The 25,886-nt window shown below is 33.4% G+C and overlaps 4 protein-coding genes across 4 annotated transcripts; 3 read left to right on the top strand and 1 right to left on the bottom strand.

Moving 5' to 3' along the window:
• On the top strand, positions 1 to 10,834 carry LOC149502066 (proline-, glutamic acid- and leucine-rich protein 1). Its single transcript, XM_089731052.1, has 13 exons — positions 1 to 157; positions 262 to 409; positions 1,730 to 1,850; positions 2,578 to 2,721; positions 3,424 to 3,572; positions 4,718 to 4,870; positions 5,473 to 5,568; positions 6,188 to 6,347; positions 6,898 to 7,016; positions 8,814 to 8,913; positions 9,133 to 9,312; positions 9,568 to 9,749; positions 9,847 to 10,834. The coding sequence occupies exons 1-13, from the start codon at positions 154 to 156 to the stop codon at positions 10,709 to 10,711; spliced, it is 2,421 nt and encodes an 806-aa protein (XP_089587178.1). The 5' UTR covers positions 1 to 153; the 3' UTR covers positions 10,712 to 10,834.
• A 2,205-nt stretch (positions 10,835 to 13,039) lies between these two features.
• Positions 13,040 to 17,186, top strand: Tcs3 (Probable tRNA N6-adenosine threonylcarbamoyltransferase Tcs3). The gene is made up of 6 exons (XM_089731054.1): positions 13,040 to 13,678; positions 14,053 to 14,274; positions 14,466 to 14,616; positions 14,688 to 14,794; positions 16,676 to 16,842; positions 16,929 to 17,186. Exons 1-6 carry the CDS (start codon positions 13,564 to 13,566, stop codon positions 17,169 to 17,171), a joined length of 1,005 nt encoding a protein of 334 aa, XP_089587180.1. The 5' UTR covers positions 13,040 to 13,563; the 3' UTR covers positions 17,172 to 17,186.
• Positions 17,187 to 19,314: 2,128 nt separating this feature from the next.
• LOC149502068 (GEL complex subunit OPTI) lies at positions 19,315 to 22,025 on the bottom strand. Its single transcript, XM_089731055.1, has 4 exons — positions 21,818 to 22,025; positions 21,615 to 21,718; positions 21,300 to 21,429; positions 19,315 to 21,108 (listed from the first exon to the last, which is right to left on the bottom strand). Exons 1-4 carry the CDS (start codon positions 21,917 to 21,919, stop codon positions 21,061 to 21,063), a joined length of 384 nt encoding a protein of 127 aa, XP_089587181.1. The 5' UTR covers positions 21,920 to 22,025; the 3' UTR covers positions 19,315 to 21,060.
• A 1,810-nt stretch (positions 22,026 to 23,835) lies between these two features.
• Positions 23,836 to 25,886, top strand: LOC149502069 (phosducin-like protein 1). The gene has a single exon (XM_089731058.1). The coding sequence runs from the start codon at positions 24,081 to 24,083 to the stop codon at positions 24,885 to 24,887; it is 807 nt and encodes a 268-aa protein (XP_089587184.1). The 5' UTR covers positions 23,836 to 24,080; the 3' UTR covers positions 24,888 to 25,886.

A 25,886-nucleotide genomic window follows, 5' to 3' on the forward strand; every position in this document is an offset into this window, starting at 1 on the left:
AGTTAAGAAAAAAGTGTCAAACCAGACAGTAGACAGAATTGTTTAAACTTCAACAAACTCGTGGTTCATTCGTTTTGTTTACAAAATTAACATGCTAATATCTAAAAAGTACCTGTAAATCAATTGTGAAAAAGGAACTTAAACTTGCTAACAATGAGTGAGTAGATCCATTACACATTTCTTCTTAAACTTCAAGACAATATAACCGGATCTACTGTATTATTTTTTGGAATTTAATAACAAATAACCTTTAAATTTCAGGTCAAATCTTGGAGAAACTAAAAAACGTAGATCCAAACGATATTGACGCGGTCAAAGAAGCTTTGTCCACGTTCTTTCAGAATATTTCTAACTGGACTTTGGTGGATAATACGAGATGGTTGAATGCTTTAGAGAACGTATTGCGCCGGTAAATAAACATAACCTAAGTTATGATAACTATTTTCCTTGTAGTTTTAATAAAATAATTTAATAAAAATCCAATTCTTGGCAAAGGAAATATTTTAACAAATATTATAGTCAGTGCATTGAAATAATGTTGGTATCACAAAGTAACCCTGTGGTTTGATTAGACCCTAAGGAGCTCAAATTCATCAATAGCAATAGACTGTGTAGCCCATTATATTATAGGTATTCAGAAGTCATATCTTTAATGATCGGTTTGTTTACATTCTTCATAATTTAAATTTCAATTTGGTTCACCAAAAAAAAAAAAACAAGGTGATAGAGATTTCATATCAGTAGATAGTCAAATTCAAATACATAATATTAAAAAATAATGGCAACATGAACTTTTGACATTCTATTGGCATTTTGTTACCATAGGTTAATATTAAAAAAAATAATGTTTAATATATTATTTTGGGGAATGAGTTTGTAGTGTTTTATAAGCAAACAAACAAACAAAAATAACAAATAAACCAAAATCCATAGGTATAACAATAAATTAAAGAAATATGTATTAGCGGTTGCTGTTTATAACTTCTTCCTACCTTACCTGCTCTGGTATTAAGAAGTTATTAAGTTAGCTTTTAAGGTCCTCTTCATTTTTGAAGGTAATCCCATCATATGGTTCAACAAGATGCGGAAAAGATGGTAATCTATTGGGGCAAGGTCTGGAAAATATGGTAGATGCTGAAAGACCTACCATTAGAGTTTGAGTAACATTGTTGGTTTGACTTTGTTGATGGCATCTTTTTAGTAGCCTCTTTCATGGTGTAGCGGGTTATATACAGCTCCTTGTTGAACAATGCATTCCTTTCAAGCATTTCCCAATGCATAAAGCCCTCCCAGTCATATCAAATGCAGATCATGGTCTTTGGAAGGAGGTTAAGCTTGGCACAAAAGGTCTTTTGTTGCAAGGCTTGTTGTCAACATTAAAAATCTTTAAACTTAACAAAACATTTCTGTGCTATGAAACTGAAACAGACAGTCTGTTTCAGCAGTTTTTTGACCTCTATGAAAAGCAAAAGAGTGCAGATGACTTATATCCTAGATATTTATTACATTTGTAAGCCTCGAGAATAAAAAAAATAAATTGCTTAAAAAGTCATATAGGCAGTTTTGTACAGGAAAAAGAGCTTTATTTAATGAACATTATACACTTTGTCAAACAGCAAACAATTGTTGTAAAACAAAAGAAAATATGAAAACAACATTTTTCCCCAACGCAATATTTAAAAGATTAAGATAATAGAAACAAATATTTGTTATTTTCTTAAATTTTTAGGTTTCCAAAATTCTGTTCTACACATCGTACAACAACAGAAGATTATTTAGTGAAATTTTTAGACTCTCACAATCACAGTAGCGTAATAAATTCAGCTAAATGTGCACATATTCTACAACAGGTATATTATATTTATATTTTGGATGCAAAGATGTGTAAGCACATATGATTGGGATTAGTGGTACTCTTGTGAGCTCTACCACTGGCCAATTATTTATCAAAGTAACAAAAAAGATATGACCAGGTGTGCGATTGTCTATCCATCTACAGCAAATCAAAGAAAAATACTTACTTAGTTCTGTCTTATTGTGGCCTAATTGTGGAAGGCACTTTTTTTTCTTATGTAATTTAATTCTTTGTCCATTTGATTCAACTTATTCTTTTTTATTGCTTAGTTGGGAGGACGAGCTCACAGCTCACCTGGTGTTGAGTGGTTACTGGAGCCCATAGACATCTGCAACGTAAGTCCGCCACCGACCTTGAGAGATATAAGTTCTAAGGTCTCAAGTACAGTTACAACGTCTACCCCTACTCTTCAAACCGAAACGCATTATTGCTTCACGGCAGAAATAGGCAGGGTGGTGGTACCCACCCGCGCGGACACAAGGCACTGCCACCAGTAATTACGAAAATTATAAATTTGTGGGTTTGATTTTTATTACACGATGTTATTCCTTCACCGTGGAAGTCAATTGTGAACATTTGTTGAGACCGATGCATCGCATTATCCTTAAGGCCACGACGACTTCAAACTGATTTGCTTTAATAGTAACTATCTTATCAATTAAAAAAGTCTTCAATTCTTATCTATAGTCGAAGTGGAAATTGAGACATAATTTTTTCCATAGGTGCGACCTTCACAAGACAAAGGAGCTACAAGCAAAGCATGCTGGCGTGAACAGATGAATATACTATGTAAAGCAGCCAATGATCTTGTTGAAGTCATATTTAGTAATTCCCTGAATATTTATAAAAACAATGATAAATTAGAGGTAAATCAAAATCTATTGTCTAAAATTTATTATTTTTATTGAGCTTCATGAACACAATGATTTTTGTCGTATTTTAGGGCATACAACCGAAGATTGGTCGTGATTCTCAATAAGATCAATTAGTCTGCATTCAGCACATGAACCTGTACAAATTAATTTATCTCTATTATTCTATTTTATTTAATAAAGAAGTGGAACGGTCCATTCTTAATTGTTCCTGCGTAATTTCTGGTGGTAGGACGTGTTGTGAGTCCACACGGATTGGTTTGGGATTGGATGGACCACAACCCTGCATATTTCTGCCGTGAAGCAGTAATGCGCTTCGATTTGAAGAGTGGGGTAGTCCTTGTGCTGTAACAAGTGAGACCTTTGAACTCGTATCTCAAGGTAGGTGTCGGCATTTACGTTTTAGATGTCTATGGGCTCCGGTGACCACTTAACATCAGGTGGAGCATGAGCTCGTCCACCCATCTAAACAATATAAAACAACTGTTTTTTTTTCAAGTAGCCTATTTATCTCTATACTCATTTTACTGCAACTCTGCTACCTACAGCTCATCTGATGCTAAGTAGTAATGGTGGCATATTATACATGAAGCATGTAAATAGGGAAGCACAAATATCTTGTCATCACAAAATACAAGTATTGAAAAACAAAAACAACAATACATATTAATATAAGTATGTATTGGAATCTTTCAGAGTAGACCAAAAATCTTAGCAGGCACTCCATTGGCCGAAGCATTGAGTTACATAACGAAAACAACCAATCTTGGCACCAATGAACATAGAATGGCAATACTAACCAACAGACTTAGAAATGTGTTTGTGTTCATACAGGCCATGCTTGTGTAAGTATTTAATTATTCATTAGACTAAATTTAATTTTAAAAAGGTTAGATACGTTAATTATTTTAAATATAGATTAAAATTGGTTATGGATATATGGATATATGGATGGTAATAAAGTTAACCAATTTTGCCATGCAACTAAGCGCTTGAAGAGTAAGTAATTGTTTCCATAATCAAAACTATGATACAGTACTGTCTAAAAGTCCGAAAAATATATTATCTTATATATTTTTATTTTACATTAGATGGGTTAATGAGTTAACAGCTCATCTGGTATTATATGGTTATTGTTCATAGACAATCCTACATGAATGCCACCATGCATCTTAAAGCAATAAGTTAGAATTTTATTGTAAAATAGTTCCAACTTTCGAACTGGCAGACCGCACTCCTTGGAAATGGTACTGGTAATGCAACTTTCGGATAGTCCAACAGCACTCTAAGTAAACGTTGCCACCTGTAAAACAATACCATGCCACGAGTAGTAAATTTACCAATATAACATCATACAATTAATATTTAATATTGATGTAATCCAAGGCTGAGCAACACGCGGCCCACCAAGCATTTCTAAAATTGAATTTATTTTATCGACTTTCTCCCATCAATTCGTCTTTCTGTTCGTTTTTATCTTGCATTAAAATTTATATAAAATATGAAATCTTGACTTTTTTTTAGCTTTATATTTTTTAATTCTAATATTTATTATAAACTAGCTGACCCGGCAGACGTCGTAGTGCCTCAATCGATAAATAAAAGACCTAAACTTTTGTATAAAATAAACTTAAAACAAACAAAAAGAATCCGTCCGACGGGGGACACTTCAAAGGAAAAACAAAATTGTTATTTTTATTTAATTCCGAGCATTTTCATATTTATCTTTTAAATCTTCTCTGGAGTTCCACAAATAATTCCAAAATTAGCCAAAATTAGCCAAATCGGTCCAGCCGTTCTCGAGTTTTAGCGAGACTAACGAACATTTCATTTGTCAACGAAAAATTCATTTTTATATATATTATAAACAAATAAAGTATCCTAAATTGTTAATAAGAGATAATCTATGTGCGGCCCCCCAAAAAGAATTTAAATTTGCCCATTGATTAAAAAGGTTGCTCACCCCTGATCTAATTAATTATTTTTACAGTGAAATTTATCCTGTGGCTAAGCCTATTCAGCCTCAGATTATCCTACAAATGATCCTACAATCGCTTAGTGTGTCAAGTGATATGAACAGTGCTGTGGATGTTGCTTCTATAAAAATTGAAGCTTTGAGAACACTAGACGCTCTTGTTGCGTGGTAAGTAAAAAAAAGCTACTGTCTGTATCCTGAAAAAATGCATCTCACGAAGGTTTATTTTGCCGTCATTGAAAAATAAACCAATGTGTCAAATTGTAAACATTATAATTATGCATTAAATGTTGTGTACAATCCAATGCATTTTCTGCAAGATCAAACAAAAGTATGTCGAATTATCCGTAGGCTCCGGTTTCTTCTTAAAGTGACTGAGTAAATTGTAAATAGACAGTTCGATATTCGCAACTAAACGAGCAATTGAACTAGGTTTTTTTTTGCATTAAAGATAGGGCATATAATAATATGTGCAGATAGCGCCATTGAGACAGCACCCAGGTGCTATTTTCAGTTTTAAATTTAAAAAAGTAGAAAATTGCCATACCACAAAATTATAAATTGAATGTCAAGTTCAACAGTAGTATCTGCAAGCCCAAAAATATGTTGTTGTTGTTGATGATGGCAAAGGACGATAATATGGACCTGTGCCATAGCAAATTGCTTGCTTTAGTATTGGTGTCGCAATCAAAGGCCGTTATGTGTATGAGCTGAAGTAATTATTACTGCAATGAATATTGAAAAAATACTGAAGACCTTGTATGTTTCAGCTTGGGGCCTAATCTTATTCCATTTTCGGCGCTAGTGTTCCGTTTTCCAATGCAAAGCCTAAGATGGAGCTTTGACAATCAAAGTGACGAGTCTGGGTAAGCTATGAATGTACATTCTGTTGTCTATATCTTCGATAAACATGTAAAATTAGGCGGGTCATGAGCTCGTTTTAAATATTTAAGTATCTTCTTTTTTCCCCCTACTTTGCTGATAGCCTTGAGAGGCTATTTCAGCCTCTCTTTGACGTGTAGGTGAGCTCACGGGCTCAAACCTGGAGAGTTGCTAACACTGGCCCTACCAAGAGTAGTGCTTCGCAGAATCTACCACCGGATTGGGAACGCAACTCACTGAGTAGATCCGGCGAGAAACTCAGTGGGCTGTGTCTATGGGTTAATTTACTCGCCGAGCCCTTCGTCTTGAGGTGCCCCCTAGAGGTGCTTGAGGTACTTAAAAGCACCCTTAATGAATCGGGAGTAACCGTAATGACGTGCTTAGGGCGACGTCGACTGTTTACTATTCGGTCCACCGGATCGATCGGGTATGAAGTATCTTCGTAATCCACGACATGCACACGATTTTTATTTAAATGGAATTAAATTTATAATTTAATTATTTTATTATTGCGTAGATGGATGAACAAGCTAATTAACTAATTAATTTTATTTAATATCATGATGATGATGATGCTGATGATGATGTAATTATTTTCAACAGTAAAGTTCGATGTGCAGCTTACAGTAGTCTTACAAGATGGTTGAACGTCTTACACGTACACAAACTGTCACACGAAACAAGGGGTAAAACGTGGGAAGACGAACTCACTGGTTACATAGTTGAAGATTTAACACCGCCAATGAAAACTGTGCAGTTAACTGTTAGTATATTTTTAACAGATTTGTTTTGAAGTTTTTTTATTCAGTTAAGTTAGAATAAATAGGCAAAAAAATGTAAAGAAAAAAAGCAAATAATTTTTTTTTTCTCTCATTATTCATTATTATTACTGGTACATGGCTCGCCTGTTTTTAAGCGGTTACCCGAAACATAGATGTTATATTGTAGACATGGCTGATCTTGAGTGAGTTTAAGCTGAATTGGAAAACAGTGGAATGAGACCTTAGCATTTAAACTAGAATGCCTGCCTAGAATAACTGCCTCATTTCATCGGGCAGAAAGGTTAACCAGACTTTATGAGTGCTTTTATAATATTCTTCTTCTTTATTCTTTATTGTTAATAAAATACACACAGTTAATAAAACTTAATAATTGTGAAAACTTCTAAAATGGCGAGCTTAACTCAACAATAGTTATCTACCAGCTAACCGTTCTTAAAGAGGGAGAGCTTTACATAAGTGGGTAGAAGAGTACAATCTAATCAATTTAATTATTGATACAATACATAATAACAATATTAAAAATATTTTCAGATGAATGCTCAACCAACGAAAAATTTGAGCAAGAAAGCAAGAAAGAAATTGGCAAAGACAATGCTGCAGGAAAGTACGATGGCCAGTCACATGCCAGGCGAGAAAAATAAAATTGTGATGTAAGAAAATCAATTTCATACCATTCTCTTAATATAATCAGATTCAAATTATTTACTAAAGAAATAATTACTATTTTAGTTATATCTACAGGAGAAACGTTCAAAAACCGAAAAGATAAAATCAAACCGGAAAACAAATATTAAATTGTAAAGCTAAGAATAAGCTATAGCTAAGTCGCATATAAAATTAATGATTTATAAAATAATCTGGTGAGAGAGTCGTTAATAACTCGAACCGTTCTCAGAAACGAAATTTGACTTTAATGTTGGCGAATTCTTGACATAACAACTATAAAATCGTAATACAAAATTACATTTGTAGTGATATTGGCACAACACAAATAGTAAGCCAATTTAAATCAGACACTGTCTGGGTGATGCAGGAATCCAATCTGATGTTTTGTATTGAGGATTCACAAAATATGAAGCTACTTTATTATTTATTGCATAGATTAGACAACTACTCTTTATACATGAGTTGGATGTATCAAAGCAACTGTGGTCCTGTAATTCAATGATGTTATATATGAGAAGCGTCAGAACAAAAACCGATAAATCACATTTTTGTTTTTTGTGGAAAAACGTAAAAATATGGCCAAGTTCATAGTTTTCTAATGTTTGAGTTAAACGAAATCAATCAATTGGTGTTAGCATCACTGTTTGGTAACCTAAATTCTGCATTCGTGACTGTGGTACCTGTTGAGCTATAAAAAAAATAAAATAGTTATACCGGTTTTTGTTAAAAGACTATAGGATATACTAGTGATGGATAAAATGCTAGTAGGACTATGAGGGCTTGATAAAATGTGGCTGAACATGCATCAGTTTCTAAAGCCAGATTAGGTGGTTTCCAATCAAACAACTTTATTTCAAAATCACATCATACTTTATTTAACCAAAAGCTCAATTTAGGTTAAATGAAAAACTTAAACTACTATGGCTATTTCTGGTTCCAGACAATCGCAAATAGAATCATGATCATGTCGTTCCTGGTTGTCAGGAATTTTCACTCAATAATTTTTTGTACCAAGAAAAAGTTTCACCTTTCTCCCAGTTGTCACCAATTGTTTTACCATGAGAGGCTTCTAGTCTGGTTTCTTCAAAGCACTTAGGCATTTATTTACGTTGATTCATTTATTGCTATTGACCGGGGATGTGTCTTTCTTGATTTTAAGATGCTAAACCGTTTTCCGTGTTTATGGTTTTGTCGTGAGAAACTCGAAATTAGATATATCGGTTTTTGACACAATCAAAAGAATCAACAATGAAAAATGTTAGGGATTTATCGGTATCTGTTCCGATCGCCATCGTTGTTTAGTACGATTGACGGCTTATGTTCAGATCCGGGTATTTCCTGGACGGATTTAGAGCGGATTTATCAGTTTTCAACCAGGTAACATTAACCATAGAACAAGATATGTACAAGAACAACCAATTGGCATAACATTATTAAGCATTTACGTTGTGGATATCTATGGGCTCCAGTAACCACTTAACACCAGGTGGGCTGTGAACTCGTCCACCTATCTAAGCAATAAAAAAAAATAAAAAAATGTCAAAATTTGATTTATCGGTTTTTGTTCTGACGCTCCTCGTAATAAAAAATTATGCATTACTGATTCGCTATAGAAAAGTGCGATTTACGCTTCTAAACTTTTAATCACCAGCAACCAGAGTTCTTATTGATTATTATCTTATTGATTGAGAAGAATGAGAGAGAAAAAGAGAGAAGAATGTTTCGCCTATTTTAAGCTTGTTTCACGTAGTTTAAAATGTATGATCTCATTTTATTTTCAGATCTGAAGAAGTAAGCGATGAAGTAGCAATAGCGGCATTGGAATGTGGGGAAACTTTCCTTGCTGTTTGTGGTATATTCCTGAAACCTAGCACACACAGAGTATGTTATGGACAAACATAGATATATAGACTAACTATTTTACAGATAATATGCACTGATACCATTTTTAAAACATAGAATATTCTCTTTGTGATTTACATTTGAAAATGATTTAGCTGAATGAAATCGAGCATAAATAACGAGCATAACTTATTTTTTTTATTTGAAAATATAATATTAAATTGTTTTATTACGTATTTAATATCTTTGTTATTTCAGATATTCCAAGAATGTTTAGTCAAAGAATGTTACAACATTAACAACTACAGTACAGAACGTGGTTTACACTTATTACGAGCATTAGAAGTTGGACGTAAATCTATTCCGTCGTCGGTACCGCCTCCTACACAATACTGTTTGCAACTCTACAGTAACTTACTACACACAACAAGTTCTAGGGTAAATTACCGATTAACCGATTTTAATAATTTACGTATTTTAAGCCTTTGCGTTCCCAAGATTTTTTATAAAAATGTTGTACCAGATCCTAGCTACACACATTACTTAAACAGGATGTGGATAGTAGACCTACCAGTAAAAAAAAATTAATCTCCAATACATGTGGACTCCGGATCTCAAAGGATTAATAGTACGAAACATAACATATTGCAATTCTAGTAGTATGGTAATTTTATATCAATATTAATTTCCCAGATCGCCAAGTTTTGTTCTCAAGCACTATTGGACATAAGATTGCATTTGCACTGTTCCCCACCCTCACTTAATTTTGCTCTAGAGGGACGTCTTGAAGATAACAGAGCTAATAGAAAAGATAAAAGAAAAAGAATGTCAGAAAAAAATAGAGCCGTTTTAGAAACTCTGTTAGGGCATAACAGGTAAATTTGTTTATAATACTATTATAATAATACAGAATTCCGCATAAATAATTGTAGACCTAATAGTTTTGTAAAAAACACATTTCTACTTCTGCAGAATACCATCAAATGAAATCGAAGAAGTTATTAATATAACTGATGAACCAGTAACCAAAAAGCATCGAATGGATGATGGTGCGACTGACCAAATAAGTCTCAGCAGCTGTTCTGATAGATCTATAGAAATCAGTGATGATTCGGATGCTGCAGAAAACACAGTCGAAGAAGTACAAGTTGTTATTGAGGAAGTGAAACAAATTGAAGAGGAAAATATTGTATCCCTCGAACCAATCGTCGAAGAACATTTGGGTTCGGAAGAACAAATTCAAGAATCCAAACCAGAAAAAGAAAACGATGCAATCAGTACTGAAGTGGATAATACTGATGTTGAGATAACTGATTGTTGTAAAAATAATAAAACTGTTACACAAGCCTCTAATGAAGTTGAAACTATATTTGAAGCCAAAACACAAATGCCGCTGAACAAAACAACAGGAAATGTGGATGATGAAGAAGAGCCATTGTCTATGGAAGTTGGATATGATTATTCTAACACTGTAAAAGAAACTATAACTATCTTAGACAAAACGGATGAAGATAATATGCAAAGCTCTGCTGACTTAGATGACATACAAATTACTTGTGGACAACAGGTTACTATCTCACAAGAAGAAAATGATAAAGCTAATCAAGATATAATTAAAGACGTCAAGAGTAGTGAAGATATGAATATCGATAATGATATTCCTATAGAAAATGGTATTGATAAATCACATGAAAAGATTATCGAAAATGGTGTTATTCATGATCCATCCAATGTTTCTGAAGATGTAGCTATATTAAATACGAAGGAAATTACTGTCGAAGATATGCTTGCTGATTTCGTCGATGAGGTGAATGAAGACAATAAAACCGAGTCATGAAAATTTCCAACATAATAAAAATAAGCTTTGGTTTATTTTGCACTTAATTTAAAATATTTTTATACTTGATTTTGATGTATATGATTGTGCTATACCAATAAATGTGGAAAATAATAATACAAATATTCATACGTAATTTTACCCAGTACGACCATTATTCATTTTGCAAGTTATAATTTTTGCGGGTTTCATTTTTATTAAACAATGATATTTCTTTATCATGAAAGAAATTCGTGAATACTTTTTACGTACGTAGGTATTCCATTAGGGAAATTGATACTAGAATTTAAATACGAGTGAAATGGAACGAGAAATAAAGTTGATATGCAATGAAATAATGTCGCAGTTCGTTGATGGGATTTTCACAATCCACGATCAGAGAATTTCTTTCATTTTCTTAGATTCGTGAACTTTTACAAGTGAAACTTTTTTTAATACGTCTCAATAGACCTGTCAATCTGAAACACTAAATTAACCAATTCCATCATTTCACAAATTTCTTGTGTTCTAGCCTCAAAAGTTCATAGGCTTGTTAAATTTTTAGTCTATCTATGCCTATAGTAGAATTATTTTGTCCATGCAGTTTAGGTCATAAAAAATCAGAGCGGTGAAGCGAATATTTCGCTCTCTCTTCTACTCACGAACCTTATGGACGGGCGTAGTGGTGCGCATTATTGTTGTCGATAAGCGCTATCGATAGTGTATTTGGATTGTCATTTTGTGGGTTTGTGATAAAAATGAAAGAAAAACTCACTAATCGAAAACTTACACCACATATCGCCGCAGCAAGCTAACGAGAACGGCAGAAATTAACACTTTGTAACTTTTCGGGATCAATTTTCATTTCAGTGAAAATTTTTAACACATTGTTGATAATTCTACCGTTTTGGTACAAAACAAAGGAGTAGCCATTGCGGCACTAAAGAAATTCAGAGAATGAATGCATAAAAACACATTTATTTTCGACATATGTACTATAATTTGCAGGTATTTAAGTACAACAAATGACTCATAACATAACAATGTCTCACCACCTTTCGTATACCACCCCGCGCCGCCGTGTACCTGCCTTCGATGACTCACTAGTTTTTATCGATAATGGCGTTGCGCCCGCGCAACATACTCACTGCCCTAGTCACGATATGTTTTATGATCCAAACTGCATGGACAAAATAATTCTACTATAGGTTAACTTGGTGGGACCTGTAAATAGATCAACGATGGAAGCGTGATCATGAATTTAGAAATAGTATACAGAGCGTAGCCAATAAGAAATATACATAAATATTTGAGGGCATGATGTTAAAGGAATAGTTTTTTTTCTACCTATTCTAGTATCCCCGAGCGGTTATTCTAGATTCATCGAGTAGGTGAGCTCACGGGGCTCAAACCTGACGACGTTGCTAACACTAACCCTAGTAAGAGCAGTGCTTTGCAGATCTACCACCGGATCGGAAAATCGGAAACGCGACGATTTAGTGTTTCTTCAGGTTTGTAATAACGGTGGTTTATTAACTGTTTCATATCTGTAAAAGTGCACAAATGTGGGAAAATGAAACAAAGCCGCTGGACGTAACTTCTCGGGATCCTCTATAAATTCCACTGAAAAAATCTTAGTAAATGACCACCATTTTATTGAGATTATATTTCATCCCAGTTGATTAATGTCTCAAATTAATCATCTTTTTTTCATTTCGTTTCACTCCATATTATCATTTTTCATAAAAATAAGAATATAAATTAAAATAAGATGGTCTTAGTTACCAGGTCATAAAACTAAAGATATTTTTGAAGTGAAAACTTCTTTAGAATCGTTGTGATTTCAAACCGGATGCAACGGAAAAAACGACAGGTAAGAGACACAAATACAAAAATGTGTAGGATGAAGCCAGCAAAGAATGAGACAGAAATATACATACTATTTAATACAGCGCCACCTGTGAGATTTTTTAATACTAACGTGTGTATGAAAGCTCTTGTAGTGAATTTTAATTTAGAATTATACGTGAGATTAAAATATCAATTCACAGAGGGCGCTACCTTACAATTATTTACTAATGACAAAATTTTACACATACTTAAGACGTTTAAGATAATTGTATTTTAATTTTGGAAGGTTTCACTTCTACCACGTGTGAATTGCACACATGTTTTTTTTTTTGTACAATTTTTCCTTATTAGGAAAGGCAAGGGGATCTAAGCCCATACAATCATTATCATAGATAATAGTACAGCTTATTATCTATATTTACATTTTACACCATAGATTATACTCTCTAATATATTAAGTGTTTAATCTATGGATTATACACTTAATATATTTGAGTTGACTTTTTGGCGGGAACGCGAGGAGTGAAGTTGTGTGATTTGTTTTATTTTGTCTATTTAGTGTTTCTTCAGGTTTAAATGTGTAATAACGGTGGTTTATTAACTGTTTAATATCTGTGAAAGTGCACAAATGTGGGAAAATGAAACAAAGACGCTGGACGCAACTTCTCGGGATCCTCCAAAAAGTCCACTGAAAAAATCTTAGTAAATGACCACCATTTTACTAAGATTATATTTCATTCCATATCATCTCATTTCATTTAATTTCATCCCAGTTGATTAACGTTTCAAATTAATCATTTTCATTTCATTTCACTCCATATTAACATTTTTCATAAAAATAAGAATATAAATTAAAATAAGACATGACTTAAAGGTCTTAGTTACCAGGTCATAAAATCACTTAAAAAAAAATATATTTGAGTTTTACATTTACATTTTACACTATTTGTGTTAATTAAGCATTTAAGCAATTAATGTTTCATTGTTTACGCTTATAAATTATAGAATTCAATCGAATAAAAATGGTAGTAGCGATAGGATTTGAGGGAAGTGCAAATAAACTAGGAATTGGTATAGTTAAAGATGGAGAAATCTTGGCCAATTGCAGAAGAACGTACATAACCCCACCCGGTGAAGGTGAAATGATCATTATTTTTAAATAAAACAATAAAATTATAGCTTAACTCATAGCTCAGTAAATTTACAATTATAAATTATCTTTTTAATGTTTGTCTTATCTATACACAAGCTTCCGTATAAAATACTGTTTTTGTTTAGCAAATATACCAATTTTTTTGCAATCTATCCTGATTTTGGAAAGAACTTCCCATACTCTGTTTGAGTTGAGCGCTAGAATAGTACTAGGAGTACGTAACAGTATTTTGTTTCATACAATTTCAGTTGTTAGCATCCAAGAGTGACACGGACCATTTAAGATCAGGTGGCCTGAAAGCTAGTCTGCCTTTTTCGTAGTTTTTTACCGTCAAAAGTAATTATAATTGGATTTCCAGGGTTTCTTCCTAGAGAAACTGCAGAACATCATCAACAAAACATTCATGAAGTATTGCAAGAAGCATTGGACCAGTCTGGTCTCAATCCAGATGAAATTGATGTTGTCTGTTATACCAAAGGACCTGGTATGGGGGCGCCATTGATGGTGTGTGCAATTGTTGCCAGAACATGTGCTAAACTATGGAAAAAACCTATTTACGGTGTAAATCATTGTATTGGACGTATCCTTTCTGAAAAAATCATTTGACTAACAATGCTAATTATTAAAACGAAAAATATTGCTATTGTTATGTTTGAAAACAGAAAACTTTTTTAGCTCTTAAGTTCTAAAACTATCGATTTAAATAAACACAAGATATGGCTACCTAGAAATAAAATCATCAATTATTTTTTCTTACAACAATCACATCAGACATAGAAATGGGAAGGTTGATAACCAAAGCAAATAATCCAACAGTGCTATATGTGAGTGGAGGGAATACACAAATTATAGCATATTCAAGAAAAAGATACAGGATATTTGGTGAAACTATTGACATAGCTGTTGGCAACTGCTTAGATAGGTGGGATGATAGCTTCTGTGAACATTTTTTGAATTGCTTTAATTATGTGATTTAATCTAGTTTTTTTTCAGGTTTGCTAGAGTTTTGAAATTGTCTAATGCTCCAAGTCCAGGTTATAACATAGAACAAGCTGCTAAAAAAGGAAAAAAGTATTTGCCTTTACCATATTGTGTTAAAGGTTTGTTAATTATTTTTGTTACTTTACTATTAAAGCTTGTTTGCTATATCTGCTATATATTTAAGATATGAACTATTGTGTAAAATAGGAAGGATGATTTTTTATTGCTTAATCAGGTGAACAGGGTTATGACCTATCTGGTGTTAAGTGTTTACTAGAGCCCACAGACATCAACAATATAAAGCTTGAAATATACCTAGTCAGGTCATAAGTATTGTCACACAGTAAAAACTTTTCTTAGAATGCTGGCCACAAAAAAGTTTATTGAATTCGAATTTCGAATTTTTCATGAAAATAAAAATGTATAGTTTTAGAATTTTACTCATTTTTAAATATGGAGTGGACGCTTAAAGAAGACCGTGTTGCAGTTATTGCGTTGCATCGTTGCGGTTACGCGCCAATTCAAATTTTTAACATACTGAAAAATTTGAATATAACCAAAAGGTTTGTTTATCGTACCATCAAACAATACAATGAAGACTCTAGTGTAGATGACAGGTCAAGAAGTCGTCGCCCTCGGTCTGTTAGGACTCCAGCAGTGATAAAAGCTGCGAAGGCGCGAATTTAAAGAAATCCCAAACGTAAGCAGAAACTGTTGGCCCCTCAGATGGTGCTAAGCAGAACCACGGTGAAAAGGGTGTTAATTGAAGACTTAGGGCTTCGGGCATATCGAAGAAAAACAGGACATCGTTTGAATGCTCGTCTAATGGACCTGAGACTGAAGAGATGCCGCGCTTTGTTGAAGCGGTACGCGGGAAAAAAATATCGGGAAATTCTTTTTTCGGATGAAAAAATTTTTACCGTAGAAGAGAGCTACAACAAACAAAATGATAAGGTGTACGCACACAGTAGTGAAGAAGCGAGCAACCGTATTCCGCGTGTCCAACGAGGTCATTTTCCATCCTCGCTCATGGTATGGTTGGGAGTTTCTTATTGGGGCTTAACAGAGGTACATTTTTGTGAGAAAGGTGTAAAAACGAATGCAGTTGTGTATCAAAATACAGTCCTGACGAACCTTGTGGAACCTGTTTCTCATACCATGTTCAATAACAGGCACTGGGTATTTCAACAAGATTCGGCGCCAGCTCATAGAGCGAAGAGCACACAAGACTGGCTGGCGGCGCGTGAAATCGACTTCATCCGGCACGAAGACTGGCCCTCCTCCAGTCCAGATTTGAATCCGTTAGATTACAAGATATGGCAACACTTGGAGGAAAAGGCGTGCTCAAAGCCTCATCCCAATTTGGAGTCACTCAAGACATCCTTGATTAAGGCAGCCGCCGATATTGACATGGACCTCGTTCGTGCTGCGATAGACGACTGGCCGCGCAGATTGAAGGCCTGTATTCAAAATCACAGAGGTCATTTTGAATTAACTTTAGTGTCATAAGAATCTATGTTTTGTTAAGTTCATTTTGGTATATGAATGGTTACATAATTAATAAACTTGTTTCAATTATTTTACATTAAACATGTGACAGAATTTATGACCAGACTAGGTATTATATCAATATCATAAACATCTTGAAATATAAGTTCTAAGTCTTTGTTCTATTGTACAGCAACTGCCCCACCCTTTAAACAGGAATTGCTTTGTGCCATAAACCACCTGTATTAGGCATATTATAGTTTTTTCAGGTATGATTTTTGTTGTATAGTGCAGAGAAGAGAAGAGCATTCAACAACATTTGCAAACAGAGCATTCAACATTTTCATCACATGCTGTATGAATCTATGTAAATCATGATAAATATGGATAAAGTCGTGTTTTTAATATGATTTGTGTTAAAATCTGCTGCTGAGTTTGGAATCCTTAAATCAGTGTTCACATGATTACTTTTGTAAACTACATGTTTTTGAGTAAAGTTAACTTTCTTTTAGGAATGGACGTAAGTTTTTCTGGTATCCTATCGTACATGGAGGATAAAATTGATGCATTATTGAAAGAATATACTCCAGAAGATTTATGTTATTCTTTACAAGAAACTGTTTTTGCAATGCTGGTGGAGATCACTGAACGAGCTATGGCTCACTGCGGTTCTGATGAGGTTTAATTTTTTTATATATTTAAAGTTTTCTTTGAAAATTATCGATTTTTTTAAATATTACGACATTGTTTCTTTCTTTCTCATAGGTATTAATAGTAGGTGGAGTTGGGTGCAATGAGCGACTCCAAGAGATGATGGGAGTAATGTGTCATGAACGAGAGGCAAAGATATTTGCTACCGATGAGAGATTTTGCATAGATAATGGAGTGATGATAGCATATGCTGGTGCCCTTGCTCATGCTTCTGGCACTCGCATGGATTTCAAAGATGCAACAATTACACAAAGATATAGGACAGATGATGTTCTTGTTACGTGGCGAGATGATTAAATATTTATACTATAATGTAGTGTTAATTTTCTTTTACCTTTGAGAACCGTTTTTGAAGTTTAAAAAGATTTTTTAAGAATTTATTTACGTCTTTTCGCTCGCAGCTACGCCTAGCGGTGGTCACTTTGTACCGCTTGGTTTGATTTCCATCCTCTTTCCCAGGGTTCAAACTATTTTCACTAGAACTATGACACACTATTACAAAGTAATTACACAATTAAAGCCCGGTTTCCACCGCGAGCGGAACGGACCCATTAATTATTCCTTTTACCTCTCAATACAAAACTGTATACATGTGTTCCCCCAACAAAAAGTCGAGTGTAAATGACGAGGGCGAAAAGAGTAAAAATGGACTGCGGACTCGGACCAAAGTCATTAATGAGTCCTTTCCACTCGCAATTGAATTTTACAAAGTAGTATTTATACCGAAAAAAACGAGTAACACGTGTCCGCTGCGTCGCGTTCTCGCCGAGTAGTTTAAAACGGACTCGCTCGTTTTGCACGTTTTTTTCTGTGCTTATGATATTATAATATATACTTTTTCTTTCGGTATACATAACCGCGAATTCACACAACAAAACACTACCACACGTAACCAGTTCAAAACTTCAATTGAACTCGCTCTTTGTGGAAATTGACTATTCATTTCCCATTTCTCATATTCCGTTCAGCTCGCTCAGCTGATTCATCTCTGTCGTTATCCGTTTGCAGTGAAAATCAACAGGTAAAACTCTTTGTTGGTGGGAATGCTTTTTTTATTGCTAGATGGGTGGACGAGCTCACAGCCCACCTGGTGTTAACTGGTCATTGGAGCCCATAGACATCTACAATGTAAATGCGCAACCCATCTTGAGATATAAGTTCTAAGGTCTCAAGTATAGTTACAACGGCTGCCCTACCCTTCAAACCTAAACGCATTACTGCTTCACGGCAGAAATAGGCAGGGTGATGCTACCTACCCGGGCGGACTCACAAGAGGTCCTACCACCAGTAATTACACAAATTATAATTTTGCAGATTTGATTTTTATTACACGATGTTATTCCTTCACCGTGGAAGTCAATCGCAAACATTTGTTGAGTATATACGTATTTCAATACAAAAATTGGTACCCGCCTCGGATTCGAACACCGGTGCCTCGCTTCAACACGAATGCACAGGACAGGAGGATTATGACCTTGCACAGGAACTTCCATAAACCTGGCTGTTTTTACCCATACGGAGTAATGCGATCCGATTTGAGAATTGAAAAGTGTAGATTTACATATCGTTTGGAATCTCCGAGTCCTCTGAGGTGTTTGTACCATATATGAGTCGACTATTATCAAAGCCGGCAATGTGACTTTTGGACAATTATTGGTAAATCAGAAAAACGAATTATTGACTTTGTATTCCATTGGCAGTCACAAAACTCTTCTGAACGACATCTTAGATAAATAACAGGTTAAGTATTAACCTTTATTTAATGCAGGTTTTGAACCGTATTCTTTGAAGGAGACGATTATATTCAAATCAATCTGTATTGACATATCAATAACATTTTTTTCTCCAAATGCACAGATTGCCACCATTGTTAATAGACGACTCATATATGTGCTATAAATAAATAAATAAATATTTAATAACAATCACGCCACGTTAACTGGTCCCGTGCTAAGTTCGTAAAGAACTTGTGTTACAGGTTCCAGATAACGGAAATAAATGTAAGATTTTTATTATACACGTACATATATTTAATATACATCCATAACCCTGGAAAAGACATTTATATTTATCATACAAATATCTTCCCTTGGCGGGATTCGAACCCGCGACCCCTTTGTGTAGTGACCATGTCACTTACCACTACACCAGACGGCCGTTCAAATGGCTATGGAGTGGTCTTCGGATTTTTTTTTTACTGTCATACCGTTGTCCACTGAAGTGCACTTCATCTACTTCCTTGAATCACCGCGATTATCTAAGTGCTTTTCTAAAAAAATATACGTGGGCTCGTCGCATAGTTGCGCAGCGCATGCGTATACACTGCTATAAAATGTAGTTTACTAAAATAATAACATATAGATGTAATACGTAAACATAGAGCTTAAAGTAGTAATAAACGGATGAATAGGTACACATATAATTACTAAATAAAGGAATCTTTTCTTAATTTTATTTATTTATCAAACTGTTCAATATATTGCAAACATTCAAATGATAACTTTGTTATAATTTTAATACCAATGCTTTGTAAAATTGATCAAATTAGAGTGTATTAATTTTATTACATTATCAACAATTATATCACATAATATTACCTATTTAATGTCTTTATTTATTGCTTAACGTTTAAAGTAAGTGAAGCGGAGTGTGGTATTCTGCTGGGTGCAAGGGAAACGTGCCAAGATGAAGGTTTATGCCAACATGACCTTCACTACAGATTACTGGTTTCATAAAGTAGGTAAGTATTTACACTTAATTTTGTTAATTCATATATATTTATGTTTATGTTGAGGTAGTTATTATTATTCCCTTACACTCTTTATGTTCCCGGTTTCAATTTAAATATAGTACAACCACTATTAAAATACAATTGCTGTCTAACAATTTAATGTTAGGTTAGATTAAGCCACAAGCTCGTTAGCTTGTTAAAGTTCACAATTAGAGCTAATATTCTTACTGATAAAAAAGTAAACATTACTGTAATTAAATCCTTTGATCACACCACTACCGAAGATTTGAACACATAGATTTAACTTCTAAATGCATATGCTTTAATTGATTACCTTGTTCTCTAAATTAGATATTTTACCGATGTTCTTGCTTTCCAACAATAATATTTAATCTTCATTTAATTTTTTTATACACATTAGCGAAGTTGTATTACATAATGTGAACCATGCAAATATCATTTCATCTTAACTTATGATAAAAAATAACAAAAAAGGTTTAACAAATTAACATAAACTTCCAATATACATTTTATATGTATGTTGCTAGAATCAATGATTGATCAAGCTGTTTCCTTCCAGAATAAAAATGTAAAATTTAAAACCCTTTGTAAATAAATAATACCTAATTATAAACGCATCGGTAACCGAAAAACTGTAATATTTGTTTAGTAGAATGTAGTTTCTAAATATACAATCTGTTAAAGATCTTTGGTAGAACCAAAGCAAATGAAGAATGAAATTATAATTTTTGTTTAAAAATTGAAGATACGAAAATGCCTATGGGACAAAGTTTATAGCAAAATTAACATCGCAATAAGGTTTAATTGCCAAAACACATTCCATGTGTGACAGCATTTCAAAATTAATAATACCTTTGACACAAATCTATTGTTAAATATCTAGAATTCAGGTTCAACTTTTTTAGGGTTTCATAGACAAATAAGACCCTTATAAATCTATGCCATACAATTTGCTAGCACTATATTTCTTAATTCGGATGTAGCCTACCAACTGGTACAAATCAATGCAAATGATTTTACAAATGTTGGAATGATATTGTTAGGCACTCACACCTGCATTTTATGAAACTAATATCAGTTTAAGTTTAAATTATGATCATACATCAGAACTAAAAGAAAAAATATTAAGCACACATAGCAATTTTCATTTAAATTCAAATTCAAAATTTCAGTGAAATGTCTATAACTCAACTATTACATTAGTTCAACAGTAATATCTAATAAAATTATGTTTCAAGGCTCATAAATACACAAAACTGTACTTTCTCACATATTTGTTATGTAAAACATTTAAATATGTTTGTTTTTCTAAAAAGGTTATGCAAGCACTTGGACTGATACCAGGATAAAGATTAAAGGTATCCAAAATTGCTTAAATTTCACTTTAGCTAATACATCAGACTTGTTGCTTCAATGCATTATTGTATTTTTGTCTCATAATTTTTCCGAATGCAATCCTGTGTACATTATAATCCACGTCACCTGAAATAAAGGAAAAAGTTTTACATTCAGTTCTCATTTCAAAAAGCATTTTATAATATTTACCACATTTGATTTCACTTTCATAATATTGAAATAACTAAATTTGCAAATTACATATTTAATATGTTCAATACAACAAATGTGGTCAAAATGTTTCCTCCAACATGGTAAAATTAGAATGTGTAACTTACTAAAAATCCAGCAAATGAAGTCATAAAGCCTTCTTTAGTAATTTCCCACATCCCACCATATTCCTCTTCATCAATGTTGTGAAAATTATTTACGTATACATATATTACTGCTGCATTCAAAATGACAAACCTGTAATTTAAACCAATTATATCATACACATTGAATTTTTTTTTTCTTTATTCTGGCCTCAATTGTATCCAATTTTGAAATATCTTGGAAATTGAACTCTAAGAATGTGCAGATTTCTGACTAACCAGAGCCCCTGATTAAAATTAAGAAATTCTAAATATGAATATAAATTAAAAGATTCTTACAATAGCAGTCCCAGAAATCCTTTCAATGGCAACAGCCCCCAAGATAGTCCCAAAATGATTCCTATAGCCTGGCGCATCCAATATATTACGTCTAAAAATTCTTCCTGTAATAAAATTCTTAGTATCATTTAATACATATATTTACATTTCATATAAAGTTTTTTTTCACAAATAAAATCATGAAATTAGGTGAATAATATAACCTTGTCGGGCCATTCGGAATTCTTATCAAGAGCTTTTTTCCATATTGATTCGTAGCACTTATTTTTATTTATATTGTCTGTTTGTTTAGCTTTTGTGGACATAATTGTTTTATTTTATAAATTGTTTAATTAATTTTAGGTAAAATCAGAAATCCTACAGAGCTATGCACTTTTTTTTGAGGATTTTATAACTGGTCCTGGTAACTAAGACCTTTAAGTCATGTCTTATTTTAATCTATATTCTTATTTTTATGAAAAATGATAATATGGGTTGAAATGAAATGAAATGAAGATGATTAATTTGATACATTAATCAAGTGGGATGAAATGAAATGAAATGAGGTGATATGGGATGAAATATAATCTCAGTATAATTGTGGTCATTTACTGAAATTTTTTCAGTGGACTTTTCTGAGGATCCCGAGTAGTTACGTCCAGTGGCTTTGTTTCATTTTCCCACATTTGTGCACTTTCACAGATATCAAACAGTTAATAAACCATCGTTATTACACATTTAAACCCGAAGAAACACTAAATAGACAAAATAAAACAGATCACACAACTTCACTCCTCGCGTTCCCGCCAAAAAGTCGATGTTGATACGCAAGATATAGTTCTCCATTAAAATTCTTAATTAATTTGTTTTGTGTCACTTCCATCTATCTATATTTCAGCCCACCGACGTCCACTGCTGGACGTAAGCCTCCCCCGGGCCTCGTCATAACGATCTACGCTGCCTGCATCCAGCTCTCCCACGATATTCAACATTTCGTCCGTCCACCTCATTTATAGTATTTTAATATTATTGCTTATTTATGTTTATTTTTTACGGTTTTTTTTAATTTACAGATATTTTTCTTATTTTCTTTTTTAATATCGGAAGATAAAAAAAAAACGTCATTTTAATGTCTGCTAAAGATTAAAAAAAAGCAGTTGTGATATATTGTAAACTTATATGATAAACATCAATGTAAACATATAGCCCACGGCAATAATTACAAAGAATAGAATATGATTTGTTTTGAATTGAAGCTGTTTTATTATTATACGATTAAGTGTGAAAATAATATTGAAAATCTAGTCTAGTCTATTAGCCATGTGCTAGTTATCTTTGACTGACTAATTTCACACAACGAACACCTTATAAATAATAAGATTTTGAAAACAAACTAAAAATATTTATGTACACCTACTTTTGGCGGGAACGGGTAGAGTTAGTTGTGTGATTTGTTTTATTTTGTCTATTTAGTGTTTCTTCAAAAGGCAGGAACCCGACCCGTTGGACGGACCAGATTCGTGCAGCCCTTGATACCACAGTGCACGATGTTCTGCCAGATAGGAACAGATGGCGGTGCATTATAAAAAAACAAACTGTTTCAAGGCCATGACTACGACCCTCAGTAATGAAGAAACCGACGCAAGGAGAAGAGTGTTTCTTCAGGTTTAAATGTGTAATAACGGTGGTTTATTAACTATTTAGTATCTGTGAAAGTGCACAAATGTGAGAAAATGAAATAAAGCCGCTGAACGTTACTTCTAGGGATCCTCCAAAAAGTCCACTGAAAAAGTCTCAGTAAATGACCACCATTTTACTGTGATTACATTTCATCACATATTATCTCATCTCATTCCATTTCATTTCGTTTTCATTTCATTTCATATCGTTTTCATTTCATTTCATATCGTTTTCATTTCATTTCATATCGTTTTCATTTCTATCATTTTTCATATAATATTTTTTCATTAAAATTAAAATAGGAGATGTATGGAAATGGTAGTGCAAGGTAAAGGGGGAAGAGGTCGACCGAATAAGACATGGATGGAGTGTGTGAATGACGATATGAGAGAGAGAGAGGAGTGAGTGTTGAGATGACGGCTGATAGAAGAGAATGGAAGAGAAAAATTAGCTGTGCCGACCTCACCTAGTGGGATAAAGTGGAGAAAAAGAAGAAGATTAAAATTAAAATAAGACTTGACCTAAAGGTCTTAGTTACCAGGTCATAAAATCCCTTAAAAAATAGTAAATAGGAAATTCTAATTACTTAGATTCTATACATACCTTAAATAAATAATAACTAATACCGTATGTACCTAATTAATTACTAAAAAATAATTCTATAGGTGTACAAGGGTGTACTTAATACCTAACTTAGTTGACAAAAAATTAAAACTAGCAAAAGGTTCAATCATTTTCGGTCAGTGTAAATTGGTGTAAATTATTTAATGTAATTGCTTTATACCGTTTAGTTACGTTTAGTTCAGAATGACGACTTTGGATGACAAGATTCTAGGAGAGAAAGTACACAATTATTGCAGTAGCAGCGAAGATGACGGGTCTGATGATGAGGATAGTAGAAGTGGCGATGAAGAAGGAAATATGCCGAATAAAGAAATAAAAAATGCCGAGCTGCCTCCCATCAATAGTTGGAACGGGTCTGCCACGAATACTGGACCTAAAGGAGTTATAGAAGACTGGCGGCGCTTTAAACAGTTAGAAGCGGAAAATCGTGCTGAATTAGAAAAAGAACGTATTGCATTGTCCAAAAAACGGACACTTTCAGTCAAAACAGAACGCGAAGAAGCTCAGGATAAAAAAATTGAAGAAATTGAAGATGAATTTAATGAGCTGATTGATGAAGAATTTCTCCAACAATATCAAAAGCAAAGACTACAAGAGTTGATGGCACAGTTGGAAAAAGTTCCTAAATTTGGAAAAGTTGTCACGTTGAATAGTAGAGTGGAGTTTTTAGATGCTATAGATAAGGAAGACAAAAAAGTCACTGTGATAATCCATATTTACAATAATGCCACTATTGCATGTGAAACAATGAATGGATGCTTAAACATTCTTGCTTCAGACTATCCTGCTGTAAAATTCTGTCGCATATCAGCAGATATTACAGGTTTGAGCAGACATTTTCGTGTTGATGGTGTACCTGCTCTGTTGGTTTATAAAGAAGGACAGATTATTGGTAATTTCGTAAAGATGAGTAATGAATTGGGCAATGATTTCTTTGCATCAGATGTTGAGAGATATCTAATAGAATATGGGATGTTGCCTGAGAAATAGGTTAATACATGTTAGTAATTATTTATATGTTGTGAGTATTTTCTACATAAGCTATAATTTGTAATATGTACTAGATACTACTACTAAATTTTCTGATAGATAATTAGATCCCCAATATTGAGCTTTAAAGTTTTTAAGATTTAAACTTGAATAGTAAGTTTTATGAGTGATAGGGTGTTCCGTGAAACTATATGTACCTACATGGTATGAATTAGTATGCTCAAGAAAATATCACTATTTTATTCCACTATTTCAGTCTAATCTGTTCCACTATTTCATTCTATTCTATTCTCTATTTACTAATCATGTAACTACATATATTTTAAACATTAGCTATATGACTATTTCAGAGCATAAAATTATTGATACAAAGCTTGAACAAGGAAACATGTCACAAATAAATATCCTGTGCTGCGATTTTATAAATCCGATTTTAAGATCAATCAATTTTAATTTAACTAATTCTTCTTAATTAGCAAGTGTAAATAAGCTAAAAATACTAATGAGTGATAGTAATAAATGAGAGATGCACTTTTCACCAATAGCTTGTTGACTTATTTGTTTTGTATCAATATGAGTTTATTAGATACCTACTCTCCTCCCTCTCCTAAATCATGATTTATTCTGTTTGGGTCAACTGGTCAGCACCAAAATGCTGGTGAACTTTTTAGAGAACTTAACATGATGCCCTGGACCAATCCACTTAAACCAAACTTTTAAAAAACAGTTTGAAACCTTCAATAGAAGATAAAAACTATCTATCTGTCAACAATCTATCATCATCATCATTATCCTGCCCTTTCCCAATTATCTGGGGCCGGCGCAACATGTTTTCTCCTTCCATACTCTTCTATCATATACCATTTCTTCGCTCACTCCCCTCTTACCCATATCGTCTTTCACACAATCCATCCATTTCTTCTTAGGTCTACCTCTTCCTCTATATCCTTCCACATTCATAGTTAACACTCTCTTACCAACCCTGCGCCATTTTGAGAA

This window comes from Bombyx mandarina, chromosome 11, assembly GCF_030267445.1.
Source record: "Bombyx mandarina strain Sakado chromosome 11, ASM3026744v2".
Taxonomy (NCBI): domain Eukaryota; kingdom Metazoa; phylum Arthropoda; class Insecta; order Lepidoptera; family Bombycidae; genus Bombyx; species Bombyx mandarina.